General features: G+C 34.8%; 1 protein-coding gene across 3 annotated transcripts in view; it reads right to left on the bottom strand.

Moving 5' to 3' along the window:
* LOC116352170 overlaps window positions 1-24,430 on the bottom strand; it is an 82,988-nt gene that overhangs the window by 18,552 nt on the left and 40,006 nt on the right. For 2 of the 3 annotated variants that reach the window (XM_031784559.1, XM_031784560.1), the window contains exon 2: window positions 19,409-20,778. In XM_031784559.1, the coding sequence (XP_031640419.1) occupies window positions 19,409-19,532 (124 nt within the window). In that variant the 5' untranslated portion in view covers window positions 19,533-20,778. Of the gene's footprint in view, window positions 1-19,408; window positions 20,779-22,830; window positions 22,916-24,430 lie in introns of those variants that run through there. The other variant, XM_031784561.1, reaches the window with a different exon arrangement.

The following is a 24,430-nucleotide window of genomic DNA, read 5'->3' as shown; positions in this document are numbered from 1 at the left end:
AAATATTGCTGTTTTTTCCCCTGATTCAATTCCCAACAGAGACAAGTTGCAGTCTACAAAGCCGCAGGTAGCCGAATACTATGAACGACTGAACGAAAAAAAAAATGAAAGAGCAAAACACAAACATGAAATCTCATCCATTCCGTTTGAATTGAAAATTTCTGGTATGTTTATCTACTAGTAAGAACCGAGGGCTGATCTCATGGTTTAATATATATAAAAGATTCACAAGCGCTATTGAGCAGCAAGCAGCGGGAGTCACTTTTTCCTCTTATATCCTCTCGCTTTCGATTCGTGGCTAATAAATACTTGGCAAAGTTTATTTTAATGAAATGACTTGGTTAGCAAACAAAACAAAAACGATGACGATGTTTTAGTTGAAATCAACAACACACTCTCTCACACACACACTTTTACCAAAATGAGATAGCATATAGAAATGAGTGGAAGATATCGAATGATTGTGTGCGATATAAAGAGAGAAAGAGCAATTGAAAAGTTTTCTCTTTTTCAAATCAAACTTTGAAGTACTTGAATGCACTTCGACTCGACAATAATAGTAATGAATGAATGACGACATCCGTCAAAATACTTCAAAATAACATTCATCACTTTTCGTACTTTATCTAATCAACGATTTTCTTTGGATTGTGCGGTTAAAACTGTAAAATCCAATTTTAAAAGGATCTCTTCATTGTGCATACAAACGCTTCCGACATCGTCACAATCATCGTTGTTGTCGCCCCTGTTGAGATCGTGATAAAATGCGCGCACACTATTCATCTTCTTTTTGTTTGAGAAATGCTTATCCTGCATTGAATAAGAAAAAAATGGAGAGAAAGAGAGAGAGCGGGATGAAATCATAACTTCGGTCAAGTCGATGTTGAAACGCCAACTTTTTGATATCCGTTTTAAATGTTAAACTGTTGCTCTTTCAATAGAATTTGCCATAAAATAGAAGGCCGACAAAGAAATGTTGGTGTAACACGATTTCAATTGAATTGAAAAATGACCGACGAAGACTGCGACAAAAACATGTGTCGATAGTGTCTGTGTGTGCAAGTGTGCTTTTGATGTTTTGCATCATTGGAATTCCATTTTGACATCTTCGTTGAATCGATAATGAATCAATCGTTCACCATTTTATTGTATGTTAGTAGTTTGAATCCGATTTTCGAAATCACACTCAAATACACAAGTAACATGACTATATTGTCCATGCAACATCTAATTTACAAGCTTTAAAGTGCTTATCATGATAGACAAACCGCCATCATTTCGATCGAAATTATGTTCTGATTCGGTGATTTTTTTTTCTCTTCATCTTGTTATCGCTGCCTCTTCATTAATGTCTGGATATGTATTCGTCTGGACTGCTCTCTGCCACAATATTGAAATGAATTGATATTAATAACCTGAATAGATCAAGAATATGCAGCGTTGGGTTATACATAGCGAAAAAGTATTTATCATGTTTATGAGTATAATCTATATTAGATAATGTGCAAGCAAGTGGAAACATAACCAGAAGGATAACAAGAGTGATTGATAGAGAGAGAGAGAGAGAGAGAGAGAGAGAGAGAGAGAGAGAGAGAGAAAACGAGAGATATCAAATTGGCGTCTTTGCAATTTAAACTCATACTCACTTGACTGCCAATTCGAAGTTTCATAATGGATTTGTTCAGTTTCCTATTGGAATGAATTTCTCGTCTTATTTTATAATTCTCATTCTCGCTACCTCACGCACTTCCTTCCCGTTTATTATATTCTGTTGTTCTGCCACTTGATATAATTTCTGTGTTTGTTACGGTGTTTCGTTCATCATCATTTTCAGTAAGATGAATTATTTTGCATACGAATTGAATTGAATTGGGGATGCGGGTCGACAACGGAATTGGCGGAAAGAATGGGCAATCGGCATGGGGTGGCAAATGAAATTGGAATGAAATGCCATGGTATGGATATCTCTTGCTCAGCAACACACTCACTCATTCAATTGTGTTGAATGAACCAGTTCAATTTGTTTTTGATTGATATGCATATTCTTTCTCAAATATGCACAGGCACATTGTGTGTATGCATTGTTTTGCCACAGCTCGGTCAGAATATTATATTCAACATGCAGAGCATAAAATAAGCCGTTTTTCGTGTAGAAAACCGGTATTCAGGATTTTATTTCTGTAGTCCAAAATTTCGATTGAAAACAAAATCAAAAATAAGGAAAAACAAATTTGAATTTATTTGCATTTTGAAAAAATAATACTTTTCAGGTAAGAACTAGGATAAAAACTAGGGTGGCACTAAAATGTTTTCTTTTTTATTTACTATATTTGCAAATTAAATGCGAAAAAGATGCTGATGGAAAATAGACTGTTGCCAAATGTCACCCAAAAAACAACATTTTTTGCGTCGAATTAAAAAAAAACGACTTGAAATTGCATCGACTCGAAGCAAAATCAATTGTGCCATTCTACTGGGTATGAAAGCTGCCTCAGGTCTTATTAATTTCAGTAGTCAAGAAATATCCTTATTTTACGCTCTGATTCAACGTGTTGTTAATATATTCAACTCGATTGTTATTGCAAGCATTTTCCATTCTATTGGATATAATTGTAGAGATGTGTTGTTTTATTGTGTTCGGTTGCGTTGCTTCATCAAGCAAAGATCTTCAGATGCTCACTCGTTCATCATTCCAACATACACTGACTGACACAACCCAATCACAAGGAAAATTACTCTATATTTCATTTCAACTGTTTTGCATTCATAAGCAATTCGAACTGGAATGCATTTGAAAATGCTTTGTAGTGGCCGAAAAACATTTTTTTTTACTCCGCAGAGGAATTTCTCTGCTTGTGTCACAAATTATATGCACAATCTGTGAAGTAGAAACAAACACGAATGGCAAAGGGGTTTGGTTTTATCAATTTCATTTTTTCTGAGTGGATAATTTTGGATTTTTCGTATCTGGCGTTTTCACTTGCATTTAGATTCAGTTACAAAAGTCATATTAGACATTTTCAGCATCTCAATATAAATTGATGGGATATGGAAAAAGTGGCTCAACGCCAGGGGTGATGTTTTATTATTATGTTTCCCGTTTCTCGCGTTTTCCGTTAGGCGGCGCATATTATTTTTTTTCTCATTTGTTTTGCTTCTCAATTTTTTCTTCGAAGAGTCGAAAAAAATATACCCGCCATGAATATGCGCCGAAAACAATGCGAAATAATCAACAAAGAGAGAAAAAAATCATATATATGTGCTATGGAAGAGTATAAAAACTTCGCTGGTTGCTCAAATAAAAAGCAAAGACAATATACAAAAAGATAAATAATTCAAAATGTTCTAACAATGGTGTGTTGTGTGTTTGTTATTCTGACAATGGGAATTGAATGCGTTATGAACGACGATGGTTTGCTAAAAGCCGAACGCAAAAGGGATGGAAGAACACGTGCTCGCTTGCTCATTCATGCGTCGGCTGTCTCACAGTTACTTGTACGTTTTGTGCGCCCGGCCGCTTTTGCTAATAGGAAAAACACACCATAAATTAAAGCTTACGCTCTTTAAGAATGTCAGAAGTTTTGTTGTAAACAACATTTATTACATATTTGTGCTACACATCTCATCACAAGACGTGAACAAGCTCGTTTTTCGTATCAAATGTGCGTTTCTCGCCGTAAGAGATGCGTTCTCCGCCTCCTTTGATTTCGATTTTTCTTTCTTTTTTTCGGATTTGTGCGTTGTTTTTTTTTTTGCGATGGCGGCTCTTTAGAGCGACAACGTGATGTGAAATGTAAATGTATCAATATTCCCATCAATAGACCATGGCAATGCATAAGGAATAAGGCTGATTCATTCGTTGAAATGAAGGGAGAGACGAAAACATTATTTCAAAGCAGCCATACGCTAAATGTATTCATAAACGTCAAATCGAGAAATAGAATGATATAGTTGGTTGGTTCATAGTTTTTATTTTTATTTCAATGCGCAGCCACAATATGGAACTCTAGTTAATTGATGATGATGAACAAAGCCACAATGGAATGCTACAGACGAAATTATTTTAAATAATATTCCAATTCACAATTGATTATTTGCTGTGTGTGGGCTATACGCGCGCGTATGTGTCTGTGGTGTGGCGACAGTTAATTGAAACAAAATGCGCACAATGAGCACATGCCAACGCTTCGAAAACCACATCATTTTGGTAATTTGATTCTCACGAGGCTTCACCCAAATCGAAAATTGAAATTGTACCAAAGACAAAACAAAACATGGATATCGTCAACGAAAACGAGAAGGAGGACAACGAGAATGATGCCCCAATCGTCATCCTCATCAACGTCGTCTCGTCGTTGACAATGTTGAAGAATCGAATATCGTTTATTCAAACGAAATGAAGAAAAACGATTGACGCAACTTTGAAGCAATTGATATTCGAATATGCAGAAAGTTTTCGACGGTGTGGGTTGGAATAACGGTATGGCGCGCAAACGAATGCCAAATAAACGATAACGAAATTAAATTTGTCGCATTTGCGACTAGACGAATGTTTTGCATGTATTTCCGAACGAATACGTAGGTTGCTCCATAATTTTTTTTAAAATGGTACTTATAGTGTTGCCCGATGTAAACCATTGTCATATTCGTAAAGTTTGATGTTTTGGTATGTATTCGTGCCCTGAACCTTTTGTCGTACGAACGCTATTTGTATTGTTTACAGTGACTGGTAAACTGCGACTCAACAAAAAAATGAATTTTACACGTGAAGATTTTCGTAAAATGATTTACTACGATTTTCGAAGTAAATTATCTCAACAACAGTGTTTCGATCGACTTCATTTGGCCTTTGGCAATGAAGCACCAACCCTTCAGACAATTTATAACTGGTACCGAGAATTCCGTTGCGGTCGTAGTTCGCTCAAAGACGAGTTTCATACAGGTCGTCCAAAATCGGCTGTTGTGCCACAAAACATCGATGCTGTCAGAAAACTGATTATGGAAGATCGTCATGTGACCTACCGTGAGATTGAGGCATCTTTGGGCATTTCATCCCACAGCATACATACAATTTTGCATGAACATTTAGCCGTAAAAAAGATTTGCTCTCGTTGGATCCCACATAAATTGACCGATGAACAAAAAATGGCTCGTGTGAGTTGGTGTAAAGAAATGCTCAAGAAATTCAATCGTGGTGCTTCAAAAGACGTTAATAAAATCGTCACTGGTGACGAATCGTGGATATATGCCTATGAGCCCGAAACGAAACAGCAGTCGACTGTATGGGTCTTCCAAAATGAAGATAACCCAACGAAAGTTGTTCGAGCTCGAAGTGTTGCGAAGCGAATGGTCGCCTGTTTTTTCGGGAGAAGTGGTCATGTGGCAACCGTTCCACTAGAGGATCGTAAGACCGTCAATTCTGATTGGTATACCACCATTTGTTTGCCCGAAGTGTTTGGTGAAATAAGAAAAAACAACCACCGTCGCAAAATAATTCTTCATCACGATAATGCGAGCTCTCACACATCTTTTCAAACTACTCGATTTTTGACCGGTCAAAACATCGAACTGATGGGTCATCCACCGTACAGTCCTGACCTGGCACCCAATGACTTTTTTTTGTTCCCAAGCGTGAAGAAAAAACTACGTGGTCAACGATTTTCGACACCAGAAGAAGCAGTTGAAGCGTTCAAAACACACGTTTTGGAGATATCAGTTTCGGAGTGGCACGAATGCTATGACAAATGGTTTCATCGAATGCAAAAGTGTATCGATCATCTCGGGGAATATTTTGAAAAACAATAAAACCATTTTCGACAAAAAACAACTGTGTTATATATGTTTTTAAAAAAAATTATGGAGCAACCCTCGTAGCGTAAAATGGATTTACATAAGATCTGGTTATATCCATTGTTCAACGCTTTGTCACATTTCGCTTAAAAAAGGTATCAATTACACGTCTTACACGTACATGTCACACGTATACCATTCATATTCAATCGTTTATCTCGCGCTTATCGAATTTAATACCGTTGCCATGTACGATAAATCATTTAAGAAATTGAATCCATTGCTTCCGTTCGCCAATTTCCCATTAAAGAATATCCAAATCACTAAATTCTTCAGATGAATAATGAATTTGCACAATGTTTACATGTAGATCTCCTACATTAATAGGGAAAATGCGAAAATACACATTTTCATCACTCACATGTCTGAATCTTGTTTTTTTTTCCAACGAAATTCCTTTCAGGTCATTGTTAGCATTATCCTTTTGATTTCTTAACGAGTTTTTCTTCATTTTCTATAAAATTACGTGCTAAAGTTTTCTTTTTTCATTTACGTTGCGAAAACAATGCATCTACATAACATAAACGTTGAACAATTAATCGACAATTTAAATGAATTCAAACCAATCTGAATATGCATTAAGTTAAGAACGCTCAACGTGTCCATGAATTCTACAAACAATATGAATATAGAGAAACTCCGCGTCCTTTTCTATATTTCTCAAAGGGAAAGCGCAATTTGGACATCTACTTATAACACCATCTACGTAAAACGCGCTGACTACAATGTAAGTCAAACGTATATCTGTTTCTCCTTCTTCTTCATCTCCTCCCCCCCCGCTATACTTTTACATTGTAGTAAGCCTGTTTTACACAGATGGCGTTTTTCTGTAAGATATGTGACGTCACAATACAATCATATTGACTTTGCCCATCTCTCGATATTCCTCTGTCGCTGTAAAGACAGCGAAAATAAATGCAATTCGAAAAAATTAACTTTTATGATCAATACAATAATTTATTTTTATGAATGTGATTTCAGATTGGCTTCAGCGCCCCGAATTCATAATTCCAATGAAGCGATTATGTGATGCCAGCGCTACCATCGCCAACTTTATCATCGTAGATGCCATCGTTACTTGCTATCATTTCTGTGCTCTGCCAATAAATATATTCGATGCGAATGGTTCGCTGTGGGTGAATTCGACGCTTTTCATATAGGATTTAATTCGTGATAATCTTCATTATGGGCAATCATCGTCATTAGTTTTATTGCCTTCATTCATATCTGGCAATCGGCACGTTCGTAACAAAATAGATTTTCGATATCATTTTCATGGTTGGTGTGCTCTCTTTCTACCTCCCCCCCTCTCTCTCTCTGTGTGTGAGTGTGTGTAAAACAAATACTAACAGTTTACACATTGCAATGCTTTTGGCCACCGAATTTATTCTATGATTAGTTTCATTTTGGGTTCGTATTATATATTCTTTTTTCACATACGTGAAACATATACATGAAGTCGGATGCATTTCCAATTTCTTTACCATTGCCATATCGTTATCATCGCATTTAACATCGAAAACTTAATTTTCATTTCATTTTCACACCCAATCGTATATACCCCGTGTTACTTTGTTTAATATAAAACAACACCATTCACATGGTCTGGATGATTCCAGGCGGTGATGGTAGAGAGCTGATAGAAAAGAAGAAGAAGACGAGAAATAAAGAAGAAAATAAAAGGTCTTACAACCGGATGTCGACCAGAGAGCAATAAAAGTTCTCAAACTCTATGATAGAATCTTTTTCATTAGCTGTGATTATGAGGTGCTGACATTGGCTGCCGTGATTGGTGTTCATTTACTTTCTATATTCTTTATTATTCGCGCGCTCTTTTTCTCTCTCTCTCTTTCTCTCTCTATATCTCTATCTGCCTGAGTAAAATAAAACGTTTTCATTTAGCTAGCTAGGTTGCGATCAAACGAGCGCGCACCCATGAGTTGATTGCGTGCAAATACGCAATTGTTTAAAACCGAAATGATTCACATTCTTTTATTACCAATTAAATTTTTTTACTTCTTTCCCCCGCATTTTTTTGTTTCATTTACTCGTTTCCGATTTTTCTTGTCGACGTTTGTGGTTTCGCAATGTTTATCGCAAGTGTAGTATAAAAAGGCGCGAGAAACATGTATAATAAAAGAAATGAAAAAAATCACGCACACCTTGCCTTGAATCAAACATAATCGTTATTCCGGGTGAATTGTTTCTAAATCTATGGTATTTATTTACAGCAAATATCGTCCATATTGTGTGCTGTTGTATGCTCTTTCTCTGTTTCGCAAATAATACTTGCTCACTCTTTTGCATTTTGTGTTCCCAATTCAATGGTGAGATTTCATTAAACATTTCCGTTCACTTCATTGACACTGGCAATTGGAAAAGAAACCGCACGACTTACAACTCGGTCCTATTTCCTTTTTTCCTTCTTTCGTCTTATTAATAAATGTGCTCGACGAGCAGAATGGCAACATACATAGATTGAGGCAAGAAGAGGCGCGCGCGAACACTCATTTTGATTTCAATTGTTCGGAGGTGAATTACTTTTAATCAACGATTGAACGATGATGACATATATATTCTTGATAAATTGTTTTCACTGAATTTCATTAATTACATCGACTTTGTATGATATTTTATTCCATCCAGAATGATTCATGCACTCATGCTCATGTTTAATTCAAGTTTTCACCTCACAAACACACATGCAGACAATACCATACAAAAAGATGTTGTTCGCTTATCACATTGCTCGTATTAAATGTCATTCATACACAACATTTAACAAAATTTGAAGCTCACTTCATTTCTATCATATTGTGAAGGTGAACCATCGCTGAATTGCTTAACATTCTCTTTAAAAATACAAGCGAAAATCAACAGTATTACTCTTATTTAATGTGATTCTCGCAGCCAAAACCAGTTTTAGCAATGGACAGCTCAAAAAAGACGACGACGACGGTGTATAGTGTGTGCAAACAACATTTTTGCCGGTTGAATGGCTGAATTGTGTTCGGTGTGTGCATATAATGAAGGTGTTAGAGAAAGTGTAAATCTCATGTCTTATCGAACATAGTGTGTTTATGTGTGTACCTAACAATTTCCAATATAGAATTGCATATAAATATTTTGTTAGCTAATTCGGCGAAAAGGGTTAATTTTAAATACATGCTTTGGTGTTAATGTTGTCGCTTCATCATCAATCTTCTACACTCTGTATAGCTATCATTATTGTGATCTAGTGTACTATGTGAATAACAAGAAGTTGGGGTGTATCACACACTCACACTCACACAACAAACACCAATTAGATGGCAAAAGCTACCACTTTACTAACGATCTGCCAACATATTTATAATTGAGTGAGTGAACGAATGAGGTCTCATTGTATGCGATAAAGTGAACATTTTAGTTTTGGGTTCAAGTTGCCCACAGTCATGCCGCATAATTACTCTTTGTTGTTTCATTTTTTTTATTGTGGTTATTGTTTTACAAAAAAAAATGCCCGACCGATTACGTCAACCAAAAATCTTCTATTCGGAAAAAATGCAGCCCCGAAAAAGCAAAATAAAATTAGCACAAAATACAAAACCCCCATTAAAAATACAATGCCATGAAATGTATGCACAAATTTTGTGCGTTCCGCTCGTGTTTGCAATTATTTTTTGTCGGTCGATTTGGGTATATGTGTATGTGTCTTCAATAAACATTCAGGTTGATGGCTACAGGCATTTTTCCATTCTGTTCCGTTCAGTTTTCTCTCTCTCTCACGCTCTCCTTTTTTTATTATCTCAGTGTTTTACATTAGTTTCAAGTGGGTGGTTTTTTTTCCAAATAATTTGGCATCGTATTCTTGTTTTTTGATTGCAAAGAACCGCACGGCAATCGTAAACACCAATAGAAACATGGTCGGAAATTAGCGTAATGTTTTTCATCAAAGCTGTACTGCGCTTCCGCCAAAACACCGAGCGAGATATACACATTTGAATAAAGAAAAATGGAGAGAAAAAAATTGCAAGCAAATCCAAAAAAAGAACGTACTACAACGAAAACCAGACATTAGGTTTGAGCTATGGATATAGCGGCTGCTATTTCATAGCCGCTATTCATAGGCGCTATTGATCTCGTTTTAATGTATTTATGCATATTGTGCGTTATTTTCTACATCTCTCTCGTACTCACATTAAAATGTACAAAAGAATAGTAGGCTATGATATTCCTACTCGGTTTTACATACAGCACACGAATCAAATAGCGCCTATGAATAGCACCTATAAAATAGCAGCCGCTATATGCATAGCTCGAACCTAATGTCTGACGAAAACACAAGTACAAAATATGCGAAGACTGGATGAAGGATGTGAATGCGGAAGAAGAGAGCGCACCGACTGAACACGGAATGGATGAGTCAGAGAGAGAGCGAGAGTTTTGTTCCAAAAATTCAGAACAATGAACTGAATAGGAAAAACCATTTGCTAATTTGAAATTTAAATTTTCATATCGGATTCACTACTTGAAGCACGTGATGTTGGTTATCCGCCTAACGGTATTACAAACTCGATTCGCTGATTTTTTTTTCCTTCTCTCTCTTTCTTTCTTTTCGTGGGTGAATAAAATTTTCTAACATTTCAATGTATCGTTGGCTTCCATTATACAACAGACATAAAAATGAAAAAAAGGGATTCAAGAATTATTTCATTGTACGACGAAAAATCTTGGTTGTTGTTAAAAGTAATATGCAACTGAAGGAAACAAAGCAAAAAAAAAATGAGAATACAAAAACCAGAGTAGTTCCAATGTATTGGTTCGTAACGATTGTGGCAAGAGACGACAATGCTGCATTTTCTACTGAAAAATATGCGAAACAATACCATGCATACAAACACCGGAGCCATTGAATGACCCCAAAATTGTCTTTGTTATTTGGTGTAATTAAGAGAGCAGAGAATGCCAAAATTCTGGCCGTTTGCACCAGTTTATGTAGCAAAATGGAATTCAAGACGACAAACAAGAGAGTGAAAAATTAGCAATTTTCGACAAATACAAAATTTCGACTTTGTATTTTGTTCACTCTGCCACACAGCATAACAGTGTTGCTGTCATTCAAGCTGCTTTTGCTGATATTGCATGGAGAAGTGACATTTTGGAATTTAAAATGGACAAATGGATGGAACGCACAAACGAAATTTCAATGGATTTTATGTCCCTTTTATAAATCATGCATGGTCCGACGAAATCAGTGCGTGCATAGTGCGAAGAACAACAAGAACAACAACGATGGAAGCGCACACCCACACATACACACGTATGTATGAGTGACGGGAGGAAAGGAAAACAAAATGATATATACACTAAGTATGTTGGGCTTGTTTTTCTTGTAAGTGCTGCTTAAATTATTAATAAAAACTCGGAAAACTTGCACGCTTCCAGCTTTTAAATGGCATAAATTATTATTTCTATTTGGCTTTTGTTTTTAAGTGTTTTTCCGAGTGTTTATTGTGCATTTTCGTTCCCCCCTTGAATCGACGCACAGTCAGCGGCAACATTTAAAGGTGTTCATTATATGAACGGGCCCGAGTGTGGACTGTGATGAGTTGGCCTGCACTAACATGATTTATATATTATACACGTAAAGAAATAGAGAGATCGAGAATGAAACAACGAGAGAGGGTTATAAAATGTGTTTGTAATGGTGTTGAACGAATGTGTGTCAATTTCGTTGAAAAAGGATGATGCAAGACACTCTAATTATAATCAAGGTCATTGATGCTCTATGTGTCATTGTGGGGAAAAACGGGCCGAATTATCTCTGTCAGAATATAGACGCATTTACGAAATAAAATTGCTCGGAATCTCGAGTGAAATGAACGAACCATATTTGATGTTAAAACAAATTTCGGTCGCCCCTGTTTCACTTCTCTCAGCGTGCCAATTTTCCAGCACCATTTCACATAAAAACAAAAGTGTATATATGTGGGCTAGAATATCCATTTTAACGCAACACGCATTAAATATTAAACATTCATGAGGCATCACAGCACTTTTACTATTTGTGTGTTCCACACGCTTTCAACATATTTAATATTACAAAATGAAATATGTATACTTAACGCATTTAATGATTTTAACGCAAAAATTCATGTTTAATATTAATGCATATGCTTTTCTACATCGCAATATTTTCGCCTGATTATTCGGCCAAATGTTGTTTTTAATAAAATGACACGGCCAGCCGAATGACAAGTTCATTAGCTTGAAAAGCTTGTCAAAGCAATGTGCTTCATAAACTAAATATCTATTAGTGAGATGAAGTGGAAAAAATCTATTAACAAAAAAAGATAACAAAATAAAAAGATTATTGTTTATAAATTTGATATCTACCAATTTTGTAATTTCTACGCCAAATTATCACATCCATATGAACAGCAAGAGAAATATGTAACAATTTCATTGAATTCACAGATTCAGAAATATTTGTGAAGAAAAAAAATCTGACCAGATTTCTGGTATTGTCGTCAGTGAATTTAATTTCCGTATGGATACGGTTGGCAATTAATAAATGAAGAAAAAGTGAATGGAAACTGAACGATTTTTGTCAAATTGAATTTCAATATTTAAAACTTTAAACAATAGAGTATTGAGAATTTTAAACGTTGAATAATGGCCATTGGCCATGCTAGTGAATGTGAATTACCAGGTCGATTGGTGGGTTTTTCATTCGATCGGTATACATTTTGTGAACAATGTGCGCAAAACTTTCATGCAAAATTAATTGGTTTTTCAAAACTTTTTGAATTTGAACATGTCCCCGATCTCTTTTCATACGGAATGAACCACAGCCACTTGACAATGTTTCGAACGTTATTTCAATTAAAAAATATAGTTCATTTCATTATTGAATGAAATCAAGATGTGGAGCAATTCTCATACATACGCTCGAAAAATAAATCTTTAATTTTTCCCAATTGAGTCCAGATTTATATTGGTTTTATTGCCAATTGAGAGAAATTATTGAATAATTGCCGTTTAAGCATTTCAAATGGCTTTCATATAATTGGTTATTTTATGTTGAAATCTGAATTAATGTGTGTGTTTGTGTAACATAACGAGAGACTTATTGCTCTTGATTTTTCGACCAAAATGTAATTTATTCGTTTCACGTATAGCAAATATATGCTAAAAACTTTTTTAATAAATTAAGTAAAAAGTTTCTGTCAAATGGATTGCACTGAAAATTGAATTGATCAAATTTATCACATAAATGATTAAAAAAAAAATGGTTGCCAATTTTGTTTGACCTAAATACAAAAATACTATAATTAATGCAATATTTGCTTTGATTTCATATCAATTTATAAGTATGTATGTCAGATGGAAAAGAAATTATTCGAGACATTTTTTTTTTCAAATTTAAATTTAGTTGAAACAAATGGATGAAAGAAAATTAAAATGCAAACGAAAGCAATCAACAGCACAACAACTAAATCAATTAGATTTTAAGTTTTTTTAGTGAAAAATGAAAATGACATTGCCGACAGCATACTTCAATCTTCATCATTGAAGTCAACAAATAAATGGCAATCAGGACGAACAATACGAAACATTCAATTTGGATGTATATAGATTTACGAAATTCTCACACAATGTACAGTCGATTTACCGCACCACAAATTGAGAACAAAGGAGCCACCACAGCAGCGCGTATACACAAAATAACAACAGAAAACTTTTATGCCAATATTGAAAAGCATCCGTGTGTTTTCGACTCTCGATGTTTTCCTCTCTCTCTCTCTCTCTCTCTCTCTCTATCGCTCTTCAAATCCTTCGGAACCTGTGATGGTTGACGGCATCGGAAACCATATTGAATTTAGTTTTCCATTTGCAACAACTTTCTTTCAATTTCGATGCACACATTTCGGTTAGGTCGTATTTGTTTTACATGTATTTTCCGTACATTATCTCCCCCCTCTCTCTGTCTCTCGTGCTCAACGCTACTCTTTCATCATCTCATTTTTTGTTGTTGTTTTTTTTTTCTTTTCATGATAAAAGATTAACGTGAAATTGTGTTACTGAGTTGTCGAAAAGAAGACCTAAATATACTTGATACTTGAAAATGCAAACTGAAAGAAAAAAGCAGAGAGAGAGAGAGAGAGAGAGAGAGAGAGAGAGAGAGAGAAAAGAAAGAGTTTTCTCAACTTGAGCGCATGAGGCGAAAGATCGGAAAGGAGTACATATATTCACACGATGGCTACAATTTTTTTTTCGGTGTACACATTTTTCCTCTTTGCTTTTTGAATAAATCAAAAAGTGGCGCTACGACAAAACGCTCACCGTGAATGTGATGAAAGGTGACGAGTGAAGGAGCGAATGAATGAAGGAACGTACAGAATTTTGAATGAAAAATATTTCACTCGCAATCAAATGCACTGATGGCAATCGAGAGAGCGTTTTCTTCCCGGCTTCTTTTCTTCTGTTCATTTTTTTTTTCTTCTCGTCGTCGTGCCTGTTTGTTTTTCTTCCACTTTCATTTTGTTTTTCTCAAAATGTTTTTTCACTTCTTCTTCAACTCATTTATTTGTACATAGCTTTCATTTCAACATCGTAGTCGACGACAACGCTGATGATGATGACGACGCGAGAGCTTTTGTGTATTTATATGCCATCTGCATTGAGATGTTTGTGTATATGCTATTTTAAATTGTTGATCTTAAGTAATTCAATGCCGGAAACGTATTAAATGAATAATTTTAACTCTCTGTGTGATCTGAACTGGTTGCTACCCTACACTCCAAGCACTCGTAAATTAAGCAGCAAGCGCTTGTGCAATCAAATTCAACATATTTCTTTTGCATTATTTTTTCTCTTTCTCTTACTCTCTTTTCCTGTGTTTTTTAAACTTGCTAAATCTCTTTTTCTTTACTCGCGAGCACTCTAGAGAAGTCCACTGATTCAATAGTTTCTTTTCGTTTTCTGAACCATTCAGGCAAACGCTTGAAAGCAAAACCCATCCATTGGAAAATAAAAACACATTAGGCGATAGCGTTTCTAATGTGCGTTTGCACTAAACGAAATGTGACGGTCGGTACGGTCGGCGTCATATCTACTTAGAGATGAAAGAAAACACATCAACGCACCAATACACACATACATACAGCACTTCACTTGGCATAAATTGGTTTCACTTTGTAGAATCATGACGTCATAAATACAATTACGATTAATTTAATCAGAAAAATGTGTTTAGCATGAATAAGGATTAATTCGTGCAAAATCTGCGACTTCTTATATTTGAATATCTAATCAAGATTGAGATTTTTCGCATGCAAACAATCCAAATAGATAATTGTCTAAATAGAAAACAATCAGAAAAAATCGGAATATTTTCTTAAAAAAAAAAAGAACAAAACATAATGAATTTGTAAAACAAATAAATGATTTTTTCATTGTTTATTTCTTGCACTCTTCATTGCCTTATGGAATTTAATGAATTTTAACTCAACGTATTTCATTCAGATTATTTTTCGCTTAAACGTCTTCAATTCAGTTCATATTTCATTGGATTTTTTTTGCTCTTCGTTTATGCAAGTGCAAAAAAAGCGAAGCTAATGAATTTCGGATGAGTAACATTGTTCAAATGTATTGTACAATTCATGGTTCAGACTTTATTTAGCTAACGAGAAAAAGAAGATGAGAGATAGAATGAGAGAAGCAGTGAGATATAGTAGTAAGTGACTCTCTATCGTCCTTATAATTTTGTTTGCCATCACCATTGATAGTGTGTTTGTTGTTTTGTTGTTGTTTTTTTTTAACCGGAGGTTTGCTATCACTCTCATCTTCTCTCTTGTTTCCAGCATGCCAATGGCCATTATCATCAATTGTTCATGGTATGCTTGTTGTTTGTTTTCTCTCGCTAAATAAAATAAACATTAATCGAAATGAAGGCAAACTGCATCATATCATAATTTCAAAGGAAATCATCAAGCAAACATGTAAATGTGTGCATCGTGTGCCCGATGCAATACTAAATGTGGATGCATCGTTAAATGAATCACACTCATCTCTACCCCCAAACGCAATACCATTTCAAGAGAAGAAAAATAAGAGCCGATGAACTCTCACTCACCATCATCGTATTTACTGCCACATACATTTCATTTGGAGTAGAGTAACTTAGACTTCCAATGCAAATATTGATTCCATCACAACTTGCAGCATTACGATATGAATTGGTTAACGAGTAAATAAAACGCTAATATTTCAGGTAAACATGCATTTAATACTTCAGTCAATTAATAGTTTCGGTTATTATTAAATCATAATGTATCGCTAATGAGATTGTGTGTATTGAGGCATAATTGATTATTATTTTCGATGCATTGACTCATATACTGGTTAATTAGTATATTGGTAAGAATATGGTTTGGAGCATTTTTGTTCGTGACAGAAATGTTTATGACGTCGAGTGTGTGGGTGTGTGTTTTTGTTTATAAATAATTTTTTATGAGGTTTTTTTTGTGGTATGTGTTTGTATATCATGAAAATTGCGCTCTTGGAATATTTGCTACCCTCATCAATCGAACACATATACATTTAAGTATTAGTTGTTTTTAAGCAATTGAAATATTCAGATAATACAAATAAGTCACACCATCTATTAATGGATTCAACCTCAAAAATCAAATCGGATTGATGAAGCAGAAGGAAATGAGAGCAAATAATTGTACATGAAGTAGAGGGTAAAAAGACGCAATTGAAATGTGAAAGAGCATGAAACTTGACTATGGCTATTTCAATTTGTCAATGTTTTCATTATGCATTATGAATTTGATGCAATCGCCTCAAAATACACATACATAAAAACCGCAAACACACTCGCATATCGTTTAGAATGAACGTACAAACTTTTAACATCATGCTTAGATGAGATACAATACCATATGGGATAAGTAAATGTGTTTGCATATATGTTGAATGACATTCGTTGCAGTTGTACTGAATGCTGAATGGTTGAATGAATGAGCATGACAAAGATGGCAAAACGCATAAAGCTACAATCGAAAAATTGAGAGAAGAGAGACAGACATGTCTCAGTTTTAAACCGCAAAAAGCGTAAAATGTGAACTATGTTGAAGAGATTAGATCCGACAGACTGTTACACACTAAAATGGCTACATTTATGTTTTGGCAAGGATGAAAGTGCACATGTCCTATGTGACGGAAAGGGCATCATCCAGCTAAATAAGCAAGCATGCAAGCAAACGACCCATTCAACCAGCCAGTCTCAAGCACACACAATCAAATCAAATAGAATGGAATGCAATGAATGAGATGGGAAATGGTGAATTTGAAAGAGACAGAGAGCGAGAAATGAGAGAGATGCACAGAAGAAATGAAGGAAAAAAAGATGATGCAGAGGAAGAAGCTGAATAAATGATAAATAACCACATCAATTATTTAGCTTGGAATTGTGTGTTGGATTTTACATGAGCCTGAGTCGTGTTTCATGAATGCGCGCCACCAATGGGCCACACACTATTCTCTCGCTCGTTCTCGATCTCACTGTTTCCATGCAACATTCATTTCTGACAATGAATTGCTGTATGTTTGGATTGTTTGGCTAAACGATGTTGCCTTTATGTGTGTGCATGTGTGTGCACTTTGCGATAAATATAATCTTACAATTGCATTGAATAATGTAAAAAGAAAATGAAAAGAAATTCTCTTTTTCCACTTTGTTTAGACATGGTTTTTGAATGTTTAGTTCGGTTGTTTTTCTCTTGCTCGAAAAGTGCACTTCTGAATGGAAATGAGGCAAAATTAGGATGATATTCGGCTTAATATCAATTGTGCATGATTGAAAAATGTTCCCAATAAGACCGGCCAAATAATACACAAACGTACGATAGATAGAATATTTACATCATGATTCTTCGCCTTACCGGCACAACAACAAAAAAAAACATCTCTCGGTTAAATGTTTTATTTTTCAGGGCAAACGGATCTCTTTCTGACAGCAGCATATATGCGATTGAGATTTACATTTTTAATTGCAATGAGAAAACCATAATTGATAGGCAGTCATTGAAATGATATACTCAATTATATTCTTTAACAAAATTGTACATACTTCATGCAAGCGGAACAAGTATGCTCTCATTAAATGTAAAAATGGCAAACAGCCATCAATAAAACAATGTGCTACAAAAGGATTACTGGAACGCAAATTGATGCTGATGAGATATGCTTCAAACAATACAAAATATCATACAATGATGAAAATGGATCACTGAATCTGAATAAATATATATGTATATCTTGAAACTGTTAACCGGGCTAATGAATCAATGCCAATCGAGCTGAAATTGCATATGCATTTTTCGTTATGCATCTATGTACTCTGCACATACATTTTGTACGCAATTTTAAATGATGCCATGAGAATCATTCACGCCAGTCAATATTTCCTCGGTGTATTTCTCTCTCTCTCTCGCTCACGCGCTCTCATCGCGGATACTCTCAATTTAATTATAAATAATGCCAGTATTGCAATTTTTGTTGTCGATGATTTTCTGTTTACTTTTACGTGAGCGTATTTTTTTTTCGTATCCTGAGTGGTGTCTATGATGATGAGTTTTACACACAATACGTTAGAGTGGGTGATTTTTATGGCCCGTATATAATGTGACACGTTTTAAGCAGAGGCAATCATGAAATGAACATTTTTGTTGAAGAATCGACCACTCTATGCTTTATTATCAATACACCGTCCACAACCGTTAAAAAAATTATCCTGGGGGAAATTATCTGGTTTCCAATAGATGTTATTTGATCTTTTTCGTTGACAGTTTCAAGAATCGAAAACAAAATTCACAGTATGTGATCAATTCATGAGTGGAATTGAAAAATTTGTATGAAATTCTCTGATGTAGAGCACAATTATTTTTTAAACTGTTGGCTATTTTGAGCGCTCCTCCTCGCATATATTACTCTGAAAAACAGTGTCTGGTTTGAGATATCCCCTGAAAAATATCATAATTTGCTAACAATAAAATAACTCGAAAAAAAATCCAATAAATATATCATCTCAACGTAACTGTATAGCGAAAAAGATGCGCAGCAAATATTATCAACACAATTTGAAGGACAATTACAACAACAACGGTGACGATAAAAAGTTACCTCGAAATTCAATTGACGAACAGAATAGAACAGAATCGATGATAAAAAAACACATGAATTAAAACAAAGATTTAAAGCGCAATATTTTGTCGCATCGCGCAAACGATTCACAATGTATTGTGCGCTGAAACACATAACAAAAAAAAATATCGGAACATAAAAAGCTGAATGCAATGAAAAAAAAAACCATGAAAAGTAAACAGGAAAATCGTAACGACCAACACCGCCAAAATAAAGCCTATATGCAATATGCCATGGAATATATTTTTGCACGCCAATGTTTACACTATATGGTCGCAAATCATAAATTACATATGAATATTCAGACATTTTTTTCTCAACCTGATATGGTTTTATTATTATATGAGCATAAAATACTTACTCTCTGAATCCACAATTATCGATGACCAGGCCAATTGTGCTGCGGCCATTGGCATTGATGACAGCAACACCATCAGTAGCGTTAGGATGAAAACATATAACATCAATTGGATTTTTCTAAACATTGTGAAAAGTCGCGAGACGACGAAAACACCAACAAAAATATTACACGCACACACTATTTCAATTCAACTGTATTTTTTATCGAGACTATTCTTCGTTATAGATTCTTTTTTAGCGAAATAATTATATTACTTTTCACTGAATTTCGATGGAACTTTTTTCCATTCACTTCTTTTTTTGTGGCACCTTACATGTCGATGCGAATCTTCATTTAATTTCTTCGTCGACTTTGAATTTCGGTTCGAGTGTTTTTCAATTTATTTATTCTATCAAAACGATGTTGTTTGTTGCACTCTATGAATCCAATATGCTGGTTTTGTTTCGTTTGCCTGTTGATGCATTAATTTTGAATGTTTATTAATTTGTTTGGTTTTTTTCCTTTGGGCTCTGCACACTAGCAAATATAATAATCGAACGATCCATTCATTGATGGCAAATGTGCATTAGGTTTGTCGCGTTCATTTCACATGTCACGCTCACTTCAGTAGTTTTTCAATCAAAATCGAAGTGCGAATTCATCACCATTTTAATCTGGTCACTCGTTTTTCTTTCCATCATTTTCTTGTTGTTGTTAAATTCTCCAAAAGATCGATGTGCTGCGAATGGACTTATACTATGTTACACATGAATTCAATAATTATGTGTTTTTTTCGTGCCAAAATCGAAACGAATAAAAAGCCAGTATGTGTGAGAGATCAAAGCGTGTCGCTAAACGATAAAAGCGCGCCAGCACTGCTGAATAACGGTGCAAACAGAATGTGAATGTTTGCGTGTTAGGTGTACAGTAATTTTTGTCCAATATTTATTCGCTAGCTTTATTCGATAAAATAGATTTTCATAAAACTTTTTTCGGTTCTCACTGTCTCGTTCATTCACTCACTGTCGCTCTCTGTCTTTGACTTTTCTCTGGTGCGAATAATGCGGTTGATGCTGATTTCGACACGAGATGAAATACGACAAACATTCTATTTATTTTCAGCTAAATCAACGGATTTTAGCGCTCGCGCACACATTGCAAACATTTCACATGGTTTTTTTTTCATCTCCGATGCATGCGATAACGTAAAAAAATAAAACGAACTAAAAAGAGAGTGGTTGAATGTCTGATCGAGTGAGAGAAAAAAAAAGAAACCACCGCGGTATGGCTGGTAGATCCATCGAAAGCACGAATTCCATTAGACAAGCATCGCAATGTGGAATGTTGACTGTAGTTTTGTTTCCATACGTTTTGTGTTCAGTTGAAAAATTCTGTAAGAAGAAAACAATACAAATTGATAGAAAATTTCCATTTTGTTGTTGTTGTAAATTTGGAATGGGAAAGAATGATGTTAAACTTTAGTATCCTTAAAAGCCTAAAATTTGTTGTTCGTTTCTCGCGTTTTTTTTTTGCTGTGCGTGCGTTCGGCGTTTGTTTTTTTTTCTCATAGTCTTTTTTGCATTGTGTGCTCAAATGAGCTTGTATGTATGGCGATTTTTTTTATATTTTAAAGTTCGTTCCAACCGATGCAAGCGGAATGAAAGAAGAAAAACGCGAAAATCGAAAATAGTTGTTTGAAGCTGAAAAATGGATTTTCCATTGACTCAGCAAAATGTGATGTTTTAACATAAGTTCAATATTACAAATGGTACAAAATGAAAATTCATCTTGGTTACCCTCTCCTTATAATGTAATAGTGGTTTTTATTGATATCACGTAAGCAAATATTTCTTGTCAGTTGTCACACACACAAATATACATTATTTTTTTCATTCTGTCGAAACGCATATTAATTCTTGTATAAATGTGTGCGTGGATTTGGATTGAAAACTACACAAACCATTATGGAGCCCATTATTCCCGCTTCTTATCGTACAGATTATGTGAAAGAGAGAAAGTTTTTTCTAGCAAGCCAGAGAGAATAAGTATTGTTTGTCATTAGACCATTTTAAAATGGTCTACAGCTACCGGTAGTTGAATTTATGCAAAAACGAACCAACAAAATGATTTTGATGAAGAAAAAAAAAACAACAATGACGATGGCAAAACTTGTTCCGCCTAACTTTTTGCACAGCTAACTTTCTGGACAATTTCATAATGTGCTGAAATAACACAACACCACTTGGGCACAAAGTTTTCACAAAGCAATACAATGCAACACATATTGACTGAGATAGAGGAATATATACCAGTTAGAGATCAGGCGAAAGAGATTGAAAGAGGAAGGTTGAACAAATGAGAAACAAAGTGCTAGAAACAGGAGATACAAAAACTTAGATAAACGATAGAGGTGGAGTTAAAGAGGATGTTGATTTGTATCACATTCATTCATATATTTCATTCAGAATGAGAATTGTATAATTAACACTTGAAAATACGTTTCATGTTAGAACGTTAAATATGAATGCATGTAAGTGAAAATGAATTACGCTACGAACGCTTGGGGGAAACATTTAAATTAGAAGCTTTCGAATTTATTCGGTTAACATATGCAGAACGATTATAAAAAGTGTAATTATTTAAATATATATATTTTTTTATTTTCTATTGAAATATTGCACTAATTATTAAATACAAAATGTTAAAAAAAATATCGAAAATATGCTGATGATTATTAATTTCTGTTTATTGAATTTTTTTTCTCTCTGTCGAAAACAAACGAATAAATGGCAAATACACAAATTTGTCGTTTGATTTCTGCCCTTAGTATGGGGCTATAGCTCTTTTAATGCGTACTCTGCCCCACTTGGCCAATTTATTCGAATGAGCGCGAGACATTAGCCGTTGCCAATGTGTACGAGTTAACGATTTGTTTATGCATATTATATAGTTTTTGATGCTAATGGAGGGAACGAGGGAGGCAAAATGTCATTAAAGTACACAAAATATGCATTTTCCTCTCTCTCTCGCGCGCGCTCGCCCTTTCCATTTTCAGTAGCGAACATGAATTGCTCTGATGAGACATACAGTATCAAGCGCTGATTGTACACATTTTAGCAATTCGTTCATTTAATAAGATTAAAATTGGATAAAACAAAAAGCATACTTTTAACAAAACAAAAATGGTTCTCCCGAAAAATACGCGCGACAAATGAACATTTTGGAGATGCGTACAAAAATGAAATGGATAAACTGGAGATGAAATGAGAACCAGAACGAAAGCAAAATAGTGTAGTAATTACTTAATCAAACATAAACAACACACAAAGTGTACATTAAATACAGCATTGAGTGGCATATAATGTTGAACATGTGCGCTTACTATACTACTGTTACTATGTATGTGCACGGTGGTGCAAACACACTAAAATATACTCTCTTACCGCTATGAAAATATTGTGGCCCGTGTATAACTTTCAAAAAAAAGACTCACATTCAAACAGAATTAAACACGAACGGTGCTCATGAAATTCTGTCGACTTCTTTCTCGTCATTTTATATGCTTTCCTCTCTCGAAATCTGAATTGTTAAATAGGACCTTTGCGAATTTCTCTCCTGACTGATTTTGTTTGTTCATTTCTTCCTTAAATTTTTGCATGTGGCAAGTGAGAGTGTTTTTCTTCATGAATTTTGTTGGCATTTGGTCATATAATCGGTTAGAATGTAAAATTTGGTTAAAAAAACACACAAACATGTTTTTCATGTAACATTTCGATATTACCCAAAAGCTACATATGTAAATGTATCTTATCCCATTTAATAATAAAAAAATAATATTGTTGATCATTGAACAAAGAAAATGAACCAATTTTTTTTGGATTTCAATGACCAATAATATGTTCTCTACTGCTCATTCGCATTTCTTAGCCATGCATCCCATCGTTCTCTTAAGCATTCATCAATTTATATGATTTTGAGTGACTTTTGTCCTTTCGTCGTCATTCATTCTCTGATTTTCAAGTATATAGCCAGTAAAAAGCCACCACTTCGTTTATGTGACCAACTCTGAACAATGGATTCGATTGCACATCACAATGTGCATATGTGTATGTATAGTCCTACTCTTTTGCGCTTAAGCGCAATTGCTACCGTTGATGGCATTGCTGGTTGTGTGCAAAATTCCTCCGGCTTTATGTGAAAATGGCTTAACTAAATGAAACTTTTATAACATCCATTTTTGGAAAATAAATTAAGTTTATTTTCGGAATAGAGTTTTCCATAGGAAAAAGCACCATCATATGTATTGTATACAGTTACAGTTATACATACACAGTCGATCACATCATGGATGCATGCACGAAGCAGAAGGAATTCTATTCATTTTCATTTAAATTGCGAGATTACATTATTTCGAATCGGGAAAATGTTATCATTCCGTTATTGTTCACTGATTGTTGGCAATTTAATTGTGATTACATGAATGATAATGAATGAGAATGAAAGAGATGGAGGTAGAGCTTGACAAAAATATTATAACTAAACCATAAATTTCTCTCATTTTTGCGCAATGTTATCAAATAAATGCTGATATTTGTTGAAAAATATTTGGGGTGTGCGCGGTTGCGTTGACATAATCATTTAAATGTTGAAATAAAATTTGAAAACGTTCAAACAGAGCGAATAATATTTAGTTAGATCGGGGTTATAGAGAAAAGAGGGGGGAAAAGCGAGAGAAAGTGAGAAGCCCGACAGGCGAGATAAAGTGAATCCATTTACAAATGAATACCAAAAAGTTGCACTCAAAATCAAATTATTACCAACTGTCATTACAAGAGTTCATCTTTGGCGCTAATTGCATGTTTTATCGTAAAATTCCCAGATAATTCAGTGCAGCTGCAACATAAGCCACTTCACAAGTGCAAATGGGATCAATTTTACCGAACAAACCTCAGCTTATATTGAAACACTCAACACGGCGGCTGCAATGACAACACCGGCGAATGGTGTGTGTGTGTGTGTGTGTGTGTGTGTGTGTGTGTGTGT

This window comes from Contarinia nasturtii, unplaced genomic scaffold (assembly GCF_009176525.2).
Source record: "Contarinia nasturtii isolate CC-2019 unplaced genomic scaffold, AAFC_CNas_1.1 Cnas_scaffold_187, whole genome shotgun sequence".
Lineage (NCBI taxonomy): Eukaryota > Metazoa > Arthropoda > Insecta > Diptera > Cecidomyiidae > Contarinia > Contarinia nasturtii.
This window is presented reverse-complemented; position numbering and strand designations above follow the sequence as displayed.